At 39.3% G+C, this 12,950-nt stretch overlaps 1 protein-coding gene across 1 annotated transcript; it reads right to left on the bottom strand.

The window, feature by feature from the left end:
• Positions 1-657: 657 nt before the first annotated feature.
• On the bottom strand, positions 658-6,200 carry clic3 (chloride intracellular channel 3; the record flags this gene model as incomplete). Its single annotated transcript, XM_080847790.1, has 6 exons — positions 658-822; positions 949-1,124; positions 1,320-1,426; positions 1,648-1,773; positions 2,110-2,219; positions 6,165-6,200. 6 exons carry the CDS (start codon positions 6,198-6,200, stop codon positions 658-660), a joined length of 720 nt encoding a protein of 239 aa, XP_080703916.1.
• Between the last annotated feature and the right edge of the window lie 6,750 nt (positions 6,201-12,950).

Here is a 12,950-nt window from a genome sequence, read left to right as displayed (position 1 = left end):
AGTCACACCTGACAATGATTACACACGTAATTTGGCTTATTCTGCGAAGGAACATGATTGTGTGACATTGACAGTGAAATAAGCCTAGCTTGTTTTTGTAAGGAATTTGGCCTAAATCTACTTATGATGGCTCTATTCTATGGTTTATAGAGCATAATGATGACTTTGAAGATATTTCATTTGTTAATTTTAATGGTCAATTCAACAAAAACAACTGAAACCTCTTAAATATGCCTAGTGTTTTAATAATTTTGGCCACCACTATAGAAACAGATAGGACACAATACAGACAGCAAACAGTGAGATTTAAATTAATTTATTGGGTTGACAAAAGAAACCCAGACCATCCCCTGTAGTAGCAGGTATATGGCCTACGGGGCACTACAATAAGATACACATTTGCATAGTGTGATAAAAGTTCAGTGCACCACCATGAAAATGTTAGTCGTTTTACTTAATTACACTGTGCTCGTATCGTACATTTAATGAGAACAGTATTGGTGTAGATATCACTCAGGGAAGACTAAATTACAGATTTAATCAAAAATATCAAACTGCAATACTCTATTATTATTACTGTTATTATTGTTGTTGCTTATGATGTCCTGTACATTCCAAGGTCTTCCTGTTCCTCCCTGACCATGCCCTGATCCTGACTCACTTGTTGAGGTATTTGGCCACAGAGCGATAGGCCATCAAAATCTCTGAGTCATTAGGACAGGTGTGGCGAAACTCATCCCGTTTGTAAGCCTTCTCCAGATAGCGAGTCAAACCAGCCAGGGCAGCAGGGATTTCAAAACTCCGGTACTTTTTACACACCACCTATTAAACAAGAAGAGGTACATATGGGTATTGAGTAAGACCATTAATATAGTTTGCATTTGATGAAAGAGAGATTTAAACTTAGGTTGTGCTCAGAGAATAAAATTGAAAGCAGCGTGACGGAACCTTTACTATATGCAGCTTGGGTAACAAGTTGCAATCAGCAAGACTGAAAGAGTTTCCATCCAGGTAATCTCTAGTTGACACAGATGAATCTGGGTTCTGGTCCAGCTCATAGGGGACAGAAGTCAGAAGGTACTGATCCAGCTTCATCAGACTCTTCAGGAATTTCTTCTCCAACACTGAAGAACAACACAGAACACCACAGGTGCACCACAGAACATCTCAGCATCACAATGCATTTTCTTTCAGGACCACTCTTTGAAATTAATACTGTGACTGGTATACAGAAAGTTCCACTATCTTTGTGATCAAGTGTTTTGATCTTTAACTTTTGGCGCACTTGTCATAGATCAGTGGCCCAGAAAGACCCTTACTGTCATTGAGTCCTGGATTAGGGTTCTTGATGTATGCAGAGAACTTGTGGAAGATATCATCTCCGGCACCATTGGATTCCTTGTAGCGGCAGCACAGCTTGGGGTATCTGTCCATTAGAATACGATGTCAGCAGAAGGATACAGAACACGAAATAACTCAGATTCCTATTCATATAGTTTAGAGGTGCGTGATGACCAATGTTTAAAAAGGCATGGAAGTCATCTGTGCCTGTGTTAGTGTTGTACTTAATGAAAATCCTTTTAGACAGACTTGTACAATATGCTGTGAGGTGTGGGAGGCAGCATGCATGCATGTCTCCTCACTTACTGAGGGGGTGCCAGTGTGTCCTCCAGAAACTCTTCAATCTTGTTGGTGTCAGTGCGTACCTCTCCGTTGTAGATGAGAAAAGGGGGCTGGGATCCTGGAGCCAGATCTTTGAGCACCTCTGGAGCCCTGAGATGAGATCAGTCTTATTATAAACTCCATAGGGAAGTACTGTTGCTGATAAGATGTAAAATAGATTGCGTAAGCATTTGTGATCAGTGGTATAATACAACATGCTGGATAACTAAGAACTTCTTATTTTGGTCTTATTTTGTAACAGACTACAGTACACAAAAATATCAGAATCTTTGAGGATGTTAAGATGAACCTTTAAAATGTTTTACGTAAGATTTGAGTATACATCAAATACGTTTTCTCTTCAGTATACAATCCTGCACAACCATATATTGATTGAAGATAAAGTATGTGACAGCCTGGGTGTTGCTCAGTGACAGCAGTACGTACCTCTTCATGTCAACAGTGGTGAGGGTGAAATTAACACCTTTCAGCCAGAGGATCATGAAGAGTCTCTGGCAGAATGGGCAGTTTCCCACTCCCTCCCCATCATCACTCGCCTGCAAAAGAAACACGCAAGCCCAGGAAAAGGAGTTAAAAGGCGCGTGCTAATTTGCATGTACTAACATATAACAAACATTTCGCTTATCGTTGCAATTTACTTCCAGATGGTTAGTAAAACTTTGCTTAGTTCATAGTGGCAATTTAACCTTCATACAACTTGAATGCACTTAAAGGGTATGACAGCTGTTGTTGCTTCTTCATGCCACATTTGGTGTGAAGATACAACTTTGCCAGCCTACTTGAGTATATTCATTCATATATAGGTATTTATTCACAGTTTCAGTACATCGCCAGAATGAGATCAATTCCATCAAGTGTCTGATGAAAATCTGTCACCTTCTGGTGAGAAGTTTAAAGTGTAACCCCCAGCTCTGAGCTACTCGATCCACTGCATCATTTTGAAAAACGCTGAAAGGTGGGCAAGGGGCTGGGGCTGGGGGTGGCATGAGAGCCTAAACTCTTGTAAATGGTGAGTCTCAATCGGCCAATGACCATAAGATCCCAACTGGTTCTATGTAAAATTCATCTGATTTTTTTGAGTACTAACGATGGTTTTTCATGTAAAGGTTCAGCTTCATGATTATTTAGTCCATTACGTGTAATTCACAATACCAGACTTTCTTATAGAATGCTTGTTTACATGGAATACAAACTAGGCTATAATGGCAAATGGCTATGATAGAAGAAATAACGAAATATACTGTATTTTATGAAAGTGAGAAATTGAAGAGCAGTTGTGGTATGATATAACTATCTATCAGGTAGGGGGATTTAGTGACCATAACCGACAGATTGACTAAGATCACAACGGGCTCCCTATTTGGTTGTGAAACATTTGACAAATAAACACAATTAAATAATATTGAGACTAAGACTTACAGTTCTATCGAAGAAAAAATCATCCAAAGTGCATCCTTTCCATGACCAGCTACAAGCTTGCTGATAAGTTGTATGGGTCATTGATAATTGCAGACATAGGGCCCTATCTTGCCGATCAGAAACGCAAGTAGGACGGCGCCAAGCGCAAGTAGCTGTGTGGGCGGCTCTATGGCGCAGTTGCTATTTTAACGGCGGAAAAAACACACTTGCGTCCAGCGCAAGTGTCAAAAGGGTTGGTCCAAAGGAGGTTACTCATGCCATAGGTGTGGTTTGGGCGTAATATGCAATAAACCAATCCGAGCGTCATTTCACATTCCCTTTAAGAGCGAGAAGCGCATAGTCCATAGCGGCTTGTTATTTTGATGGCGGAATTACCTGGTGGAAGACCGGAGAAGTTCACAGCCGAGGAGACCGACGTGAGATTTACACACATTTTTTGGCCATATATAATTACAAGGAAAATAAAGTATTTACCACTTGAGGAAATCATTGTGATATCCATATCCAAGATATTTTAAAAATAAGCATACATGTAGCCTACACATTGACCCAAATGATTCAGGTTAATTGAAGCTGCGTGACATTTGATTTATTGTATGGCTTTGTAAAAAGCCGGGAGATAGATATATATGGGGATGCGAGAAACCCTCCAAAAGTAAGCAGTCAAGCAAGCATGTCAAGATATTGCCGTGATTGTTTCTGCAACGGGGCACCCGAAAACGTTGCCGAAAACGCTATAATGACGTCCGGAGACGTGGGACATCCAAGCTGGAAGGTAACACACGTTCTCGTGTCTTCACGGGAGGTGGATCTGCCTCGACCCAGGATCTGACGGCAGCAGAGGACATCGCCACGTCTACCCTCACGCCTGAGAGCGTGCAGGGATTTGGGGGCATGGAAATCGGCACCCAAGCCAGTGCACCAGCTGACCAAACCCAAGGTACATAAATAAAGTCCACATACACAGAGATGAGTTTACAAGATTTATAACAATACTGGCATTAAATAAATGCAACAAAGCCATACAATAAATCAAATGTCACGCAGCTTCAATTAACCTGAATCATTTGGGTCAATTGTGTACGCTAGATGTATGCCTAGTTTTTAAATGTCTTGGATACGGATATCACAATGATTTCCTCATGTGGTAAATCCTTCATTTTCCTTTTAATTATATATGTCTTGCCAAACAATTGGTGTAAATCTCTCGTGAAGACGACAGAAGTAAAGTGTAGCCTACAGGTCCTATACTGTGCGGGCAAGCACATGCGCCCTTAAAATAGCGTTCTGAATATGCGTTACAGACTTTAGACATTGCGCCTCACATTAGACCAGCTTTTTTTTGGTCAATGGCGCACGGCGCACGGCGTTGTTTTGAAACTGCAAAATACCACTTGCGCCAGAGAAACGCCTTCTCTGTTCCGCCCCCGCCCATGTCGACGCAAGTTCATTTCGAAGCGCGCCTCTGGAGGGAAAATCGCGCTGTGCGCCGGGTGCAAGATAGGAATGATACATGCGTCGGTGACAATGTCAATTGCGCTGGGTGCAAGATAGGGCCCATACACTTTAAGAATGGTGATCTGTTATAAAATGCTGGCATTGTGGGGGGTTCACATGATTTTAACTGTAGGCCTATGTTTGTACGCATGTGTGTTACTTTGCATGTGTATGTATCCCAATGAGAAGGGGCAAAATATTGCAGTTGTTCAACTGTAATTATAGCCTGCCTAAATGTTTTTTTTTTCCAGGTCTGTAAATGCAACTGTATTTGACAGAGGACAGATGCAGGTTGTTAATCACAAAATATTTCTAGTCTCATAGGCTACAATCTATTTGTAAATGATACAAAATTAAAAACTGTTACTTTCGTCCCAACTACAAAATGTTGTATAATATAATTATATTGTAAATATTAACATCAGCATTGATGTGTTTCATCACAGTTCGGCAATGTCATTAAGTTTACAGCTCCAAAACAGATTTCAGGCTGGAGATTTTGTTAATTTCTGATCTGTCTTCTTTCCGAAGCACCTGCCTGCATGAGCTGCCAAGCTATTAACCCCACAACTGAGATGTCCTTCTTGGTCCCCTGAAACCCAAATAAAACTGCTTGAAGCATCCCTTTTCAATAACAGACATCTAAATATTTGTGTTTGCCTCTGGCTTGCTAAAACAGACGTTTACTCTACCCTTCACTGGATTATGCAGATCAACAACGTTCATGTATACCTGGGTAGCTTTAGGTAGCTATGAACTTCATCACAGACGCCAAAAGCTATTCACGTGTCACTGGTATGCAAGGAAATACAGGCATTTCCACTGAGGGAGGAAGCCACGTAGATCAACTCAGATGGGTTGAGCCTCCTTCTGATCGGTTTCTGTGCTCATAGCCTACATATAATGAGCAATTCTGCAATTCCGTTTTCTAGAGTGGGCTCCCTGGCATTGAGTCAGAGTTGTTTTGGTTCTGTTCTTTCTTTTGTATGCTTTCTCTGAACAGTTCTTCAGGCACGCACCCTTTGGGTTTCCTGCACAGTGAGGATCTGATAACACTGAAACTAGATTTGACAAGGAACAATGATGGAACAGTGTGTCATGTCTCACCACCAAACTATGCTGCATGTGTAGTTTGTTTCATGTGTAATACTGACACACACCATGCCATAAGATCATCAGATCACCATGCCATCAGAATCAAATCAATTTCATATTTGTCTAAATGGATGATCCAGGCATGTAGGCCAATGCAAACTAGCACTTTCTTTTGGTTGATACAGCAATAAGGAAGGACAAAAGGTGGTTTGACCTGTTCCTTTTGAGCTCAAGGTTCTTGCCAAGTTCCTCCTATTCAGCTAAGGTAAAATGTTATACAGGGCAGCATGAACAATTAGGTAATTGTTGATGCCAGTACAAAGAAACATTTTAAGAACTAAGTCTAACCTCTTTAAAAACAGGCTGAAAGCAATTTTGAGTCGAATGTTAGAAAGCAATGCAATCTTAAGTAGGCTATCCACAAATGACAACAAATGTCAGTGTTTTGCCCTTTACACTTAACTCGTTACCTTGATGAAAAGTTCAATCTTGGGTGATTCTGCCATTTCTTCTGTTCCCCCTTTTCGTTTCCTCCGACTTCTGCTTGTTTTATCACCTGTCCGCTTCACAGAGAGCCTCCACACACCAACAAGAACGAGAGTCTTTCAGCCAATACCCTGCATTTACTGCACACCAGTGACCTGCGTGGATACTGGGATGAAGGCTTCCTCCGGCCACTTTAATGTCACTGTAGTTTTTTCTCCTTTCGTTCTTTGTGATCAATTATTCCTTTTCTGTCAGTCTTCCTCTCTTTCTCTCTCTGGATTTCTTTCTTTCATACGCCCTCCTTGTTTGACACACCCAGCTGTCTTTAGCATGCATCCACTGGGCAAACCTGTCCTACTTGTGTAACCTTGCATACACACACAAACACATTCTTGTAGTGTCATTTACATCGGTTGTGAGTGATTAATCAGACGCTTTGACAGAAAACAATTTGCACGATAAAACAAGATGTCAATGTACTAAAGATAAATCCATGTGTCACTTATTTTGTTTGTAGTTAAGTAAGCGCATATGTGTGGTCCAAAGGTCTGAGACCACTACTGAAAATGCTTCTATTTTTATAATTTCTATTTTTATAATTATTATAAATTATAACAATAGATAGAACACTCTGAGGGGTACTTCAGAATATCTTAGTGTATAATGTATATACAGTACTTTTGACAGAGAGCCCCAATGCACTTGAGGATTTGACAGTGGGACAGCCCTTAACCCTCACAGATTTAGTATGAACCCGACTCAAAGTCTGTGAGTCCATGAGTGTGAACATATTTATATATTTTGTATTATTGAGTATATGTGGAACGGTACTGTGTGCTACTTGCTGCTCATTGTATCTTTGTTTTTAAAATGAAATTGTTATTTAATAAAATTACTTTATTGCTTAATATTATCTAGTTGTTTGTGCATTGAGTGATCTCGAGAAACAGGCTGGGTTAGAATTAAAAGTAGTGGCAGCATAACCTGTTGTTCACTGTATTAGGCTAATAGTGCCCTCTAGTGGTAATACAATTTATTACAATACATTCTCTGGTTTGTTTAAAAAGGAACAGGCTACCTTTCATCCTTTCCAGGACCTGGTTATGTATGGGAGTTTTTCAGATTTGAAGGTTTGAGCGCCTCATTAGACAAAAAGTTAATCTGACAAAAAGTGTATGGGATTAAGTTGTGAATTGGGCCTTCAAGTCCACAAAGTACCACAGGTGAATAAGAACTATTTGGATTATTATTTTTTTTTTTTGGGAGAGTTCTTCATGATGTCACACACTTCAAGACAACTATCAATAATGACCCAGTCTGTGTGCAGGTACTACTACATTACTAATGTTAGAATATAAGGCTACACACGCAATGGAAACAGAAAGTCTGAAAGGGCCGATTAGGGGGCTATTCCTATAAATGTTTGCTCCACCTGGGAAGTTCCCAGTGGAAAAGCAAGGAGAATGGTTTTCATCTTTCATCTTTCTAGCGCCAACGCAAGTGGCAGCTTTTTCATAGCGCTGGTGTTTTGTATTCATGTATTGTTTGTGAGTTGTACAGTGCCACTTGAAAGTATGTGAACCCCTTGAGCACTTAAGCGTTTTCTGTTGTTTTACCATGATTTTTCATTTTTTTATCACCAATTTTCCATAGATGAAATGTCAGGTTTATGTTTATCATTTGCATGTACTTGTTTAGAGGAAATTGTTTGAGTAGCCGAAAAACTACATGAAACATGGAATTAGTCCATTTCAAAAGTAAGTGAACCCCCAGCTGAATTGGTAAAGTCAAGCAGGTAACAGATTCAGTGAAACTTATTTGGGTGATTATTTAGTCAATTGAGCAAACCGATCATCTGAGACATCCTCTAAACAAACTACATTGTAGACCCATGTACATTTACACCAGATGCTGCCAGAGAGGTCTGAAACTCTTTAAATGGTGATGTGTGGGTTGACTTTTACCTGATTTATTCTTCTTCTGGTGCTTCTTGGTGATGGTCTTGATGGGCGTCCACTTCTAGGCAGAGATGCGGTCATGTTGAATGCCCTCCATTTCTAAATTATTTGTCCCGGATGGATGGATGGAGCTGGAATCTTTTGGAGATGGTCTTATAGCTTTCCCAAGACTGATGGGCTGTCAGAACCTTCTTCCTGATGTTCTCAGATATCTTGTTTCCTTTTGGCATTGTTGATCTGTGTGGGTACACCTTGGCACTACAGTAGTTTGGTTGGTTTCCTCTCTCTTTTAATCTGTGTTGCCCAAACCTTTCCCTAAGGATGTCTCAGATGATCGGTTTGCTTAATTAACTAATTAAGCACCCAAATAAGTTTCACTGAATCTGTTACCTGCTTGACTTTACCAATTCAGCTGGGGGTTCACTTACTTTTGAAATGGACTAATTCCATGTTTCATGTAGTCTTTTGGCTACTCAAACAATTCCCTCTAAAAAAAGTACACGCAAATGATAAACATAAACCTGACATTCCTTCTATGGAAAATTGGTGATGAAAAAAATGAAAAATCATGGTAAAACAACAGAAAACTCCTAAGTGGTCAAGGGGTTCACATACTTTAAAGTGGCACTGTATGCTTATGTGCTGAGGTGTTTTTTTTGTGTGTTTGTCATGTCCTGGCTATCCCTAGCGCCAACGCAAGTGGCAGCTTTTTCATGTAGCTCTGGTGTTTTCTATTCATGTATGTATTGTTGTATGTATTGTACTGTTCCCACACTGCAGCCTATTCCTCTAGGAGCATAGTCTAGGTGTTGTCTTTCTCTATTTATTACAGTATGCTGCTTCTTAGTGCTAATCATAATGTCTCTTACCTGCAATTTATTGATATTAATGTTTTATTTATTTATTTATTTTCTTTCAATTTTCATTGTGTTTTTTATTTTTATTTAAGTTTCTTTGACTGTGTTTCAATTTAAATTCTATGTTTATTTCTGTAAAGCACATTGAATTGCATTTAATGTACGAAATGTGCTATATAAATAAATTTGCCTTGCCTTGCCTTGCCTTGCCTTGCCTTGCCTTGCCTTGCCTTGCCTTGCCTTGCCTTGCCTTTAGAGCCTGTCCTGAGGGGTTCTGTCATGACTGTAACTGAAACTCATTGCTCCCCTCTCCTTTCTAATGGACTCTTCCACTCACCTTGTCATGTCAATGGTCTTCACCTATTCCCTTTCTGCCAGTGTTTGCTCCACCAAAATAAGTATTTGAACCCCTACCGATTTCGCAAGTTTGGCCACTTGCAAAGAAATGTGTGATCTATAATTGTAATTGTAGGTGTATATTAACAGTGAGAAACAGAATATCAACACAAAAATCCAGAAAAATGCATTTTATAACATTTATTACTTTATGAAGTATTTGAACCCCTATCAAAACTGACTGACAAAAATGACTTAAGGTTGTTTTTTACTTCTCCGATTCGGTCGTAGAGGGGCACTTTGGCACGCCTTGGCAACACCTTCACCCAGGTGTTAACGCCCATCCGAGCCCTCGGAGAGTTGGTCGGAGAGGAACGCTTTTTTCTAACTTTAGAGGGCTTTATCTGTACTTGGTCTTTCGGAAACTCCTTTTCCACAGTCGGATCACCTTCTTGCCCCGTCTCCAATACCTTACTTTCACCTTCTGTCATTTCATCTGCATGTACCATGGCTTTAACATTACTTTCCTCCTCCATCCAGTTTTTGTCTTCCCTCACTGGTATCTCATTCTCTCTGTTTGTTTTCTTTTGAGCTCTCTCTTGTTCCACATTTTATGTGCTTTTTCTGTCATCTTCAGTTTTGTGCTTGTCCTCCAACTCATTATTTTTTTCTTTGACATCCAAGTTGACCTCTTGTCTTCTTTCCTCTTTCATTTGAACATTGGCCATTAGGGCCATCCTTTTTTCATGTCTCTCTCTGTAATATTCCATCATTTTAATCATCTTTTCCATCTCCACCATTCGGGTTGGTTTCACTAAGTCTCTCTGGAGTTCTCTTGCCCTCCAGTTCTCCATTACGTGTTTCAGATGTCGGTGCTCCTATCTCCAGTGTTTTCACCCTCTGAGTAAAGTCTTCATTTATGGTCTTAAACGCTGCAATTGCAAAAAGAATTGCAATTCCAAACATATGTTCTTGTGTGATCTCCTGTTTGGCAAGAACATATTTTTTCTCCTCTGTCAGTCTAGCTCTGTCCCTCTCCTCCATCTCTCTTCTCAGTTCTTGCTTTGTGCTGTCCAATTCTCCTGTCATCCATTCTTATATTTCCATAACCTGCAAAAGTTGAATGGTTTCCATCCATGTATCCTCCTTGTCCTCATAAAACTTAGCTTGAAGGTCTTTTCTTTGAGGCTCTTTCTCTACTTTAGGCTTGTCCATGGTTGGCATGGTGTTCTTTTCAAATAGAAACCCATGTTTTCCCTGTTTTTTCCAACAGTCCAACAACATATTTTTTATTTCAATCCAATCCAACATCTGTAGAATATAACAGGAAAACGGTATTTTGCTCGGCAGCGGCACATTTATGGAACAGCCTCCCTGACCACCTAAGGGCAACGCAGACGCTGGATTCCTTTAAAGCTGGACTTAAAACTTTTTTATTCAGGAAGGCATTTCTGGCCTTGTGTTAAATCTTTTCTGTTATGCTTATGTTAATGTTTAAATTTGTTTTTAATTTTATTGTATTATTATAGTTAATTTCTAATATGTAGGCACTCTGAGATTCTTTGGAATGAAAAGTGCGTTAAAAATAAAATGAATTATTATTATTATTATTATTTCATGAAGCAGAACACAAGCTATTACACACATTTTGGTAAAATGGAGGTGAATGAGTAACTCTCAATCCAACATGGCGGAGACAGAAGTTGACTCACGTATCAAGTCGTTGACTGACGTTGTATTTTGGACGTGGTTAATAACGCCATATCACAGCCATTTGTACGAATTTTTATGAAGTTGTATGTGATGATATTTCGTTAGACATTTGACTAACAGGTTTTGGAGATCACGTTGGTTCCTTCTGAATTCCAATTCGCTCCTGTAACACTCCTGTGTCCAGCCCTTCCTTCCATGACACCTCTCTCCTACCGTTATCTATCATGTCACGTTGTGTTTTAACAGAGGGATTAACAGAAACTGTAGATAGAAAATATTACCATAGAGCTAGTAACAGTTGTGTTAGAGTAGAGGTATGCTTTTTTTTGTTTGTCAGAACACCACTATTAGATAGTATTACTATTAGAACAGACTATTTCCTTGTGTTGTAACGTATGTATCATTTGTTTACTTTGAAGGTATCTGTCAAATAAGGCAAATTAAATGTATTGAATCCAATAGTCTATCGGATAATGAATGCTGTGAGACAGGATATGCAAATATGTAGGCCCTAGCCCACTAGGAGCAGCTTGCAGCAAGAACAAGGATATATTAACACATCCTTTTACTTACTTTACACTAGTGTCAATCGAATAATAAAGGACTTGTAATGGAAATAGTTGTTTAGTCTTCAATACTAATTTAGGTTCATCTTATAAAATGTTAGTAGTGTGAAATTAAATATTGGTAGAGCCAATTTGAATTAAGTAAATACAGTTTGATTTGAAGGAGACAAAAATCGCTACCTACCAGTGCTGCATGTATTCTGAAATGGTACTGTACCGGTTTTGTCATTTCTCCCGGTAATCTCCCGTATTTGACGAGGTACAAATGTAGGCTACACATGCCTCCTCAGAGGGGACACTCAGTATGGTAAAAAAAAATGTTACAGAAAATAGAACTAGTTTGAATAACAGCACTTTGAGCGCTCTCTTATCCTGCCAAAATGACTTCACTAAGCCTGCTTCAAAGTACACCCCATCTAAAAAGACACTTAAGGCAGCCAAGTCAGCCACCTACATATACAACACTACAAAACAGTAGTTTTAAGACCTGTGCAAGTTACATACAACAGGGCATGGCGGTAAGAATGACTCCGTCAACATATCAGGCATTAGGCTACTTTGCATTCCACATGGCAATGCCTCGAGGAGTTTCACTAAGGTATATCTTCAGTCGAAGTCATAGACTTGCTAAGCTGCTATATATAGTTGTAAGCACACCTGCTGTGCAATACAAATTAGATATACTAGTGCAGTGCCCCTAGGAATTATGCATTCTGTAGTGTTAGCTGTTGGGTAGTGTAATAGCAAGACATATTTGCACTCCACATTGGTACAGGTTACACTGAAGTATTATTGTGATGCATGTCTCCTTTTCATTAAGAAATGTTTTAATGTTGTATAGCTTTTTTGGAGATAAACCAACAATTAAAGTTTGAGATTATGTAGTGGATGCAGTTGAATATAGATGTGAAAGTTGCTGTCTAAACTATAAACTAAATGTCATAAAGAAAGAAATTATTTAAAATGACGTTATGGTTGAAATAGTATCACTTCTTTATTGTAAGGGTAAGTGTAGGGTAAGAATGGTCATGCAGTTGGACTCAAATGTATAGGTTAATTGTATTGAATGTATGTACTGTACTGTATGACTTTGATGATGCTAGCTTTGACAGCCCACTCTCAGACAGATCGTAAGGTAATAATGTCCTTACAATGGGAACACAGTTTAAATACTCTGACTGGAGATGGCGTTACTGATAGAGATTATTTCCAAACACTGTTAATGACTTAAGAATATAATAATCAAGTGACTTGTATTAATATATTCCTTGTATGAATTATGTGCTTATGAAAGCAGGAGCATGGCTTTTCTCTCTGTGTGTGTAACTAGAATATTAGGT

Source organism: Sprattus sprattus, assembly GCF_963457725.1.
Source record: "Sprattus sprattus genome assembly, chromosome: 11".
Classification (NCBI taxonomy): domain Eukaryota; kingdom Metazoa; phylum Chordata; class Actinopteri; order Clupeiformes; family Clupeidae; genus Sprattus; species Sprattus sprattus.
Note: the sequence above shows the minus strand (reverse complement) of the source record. Positions and strands in the feature narration are given on the sequence as shown.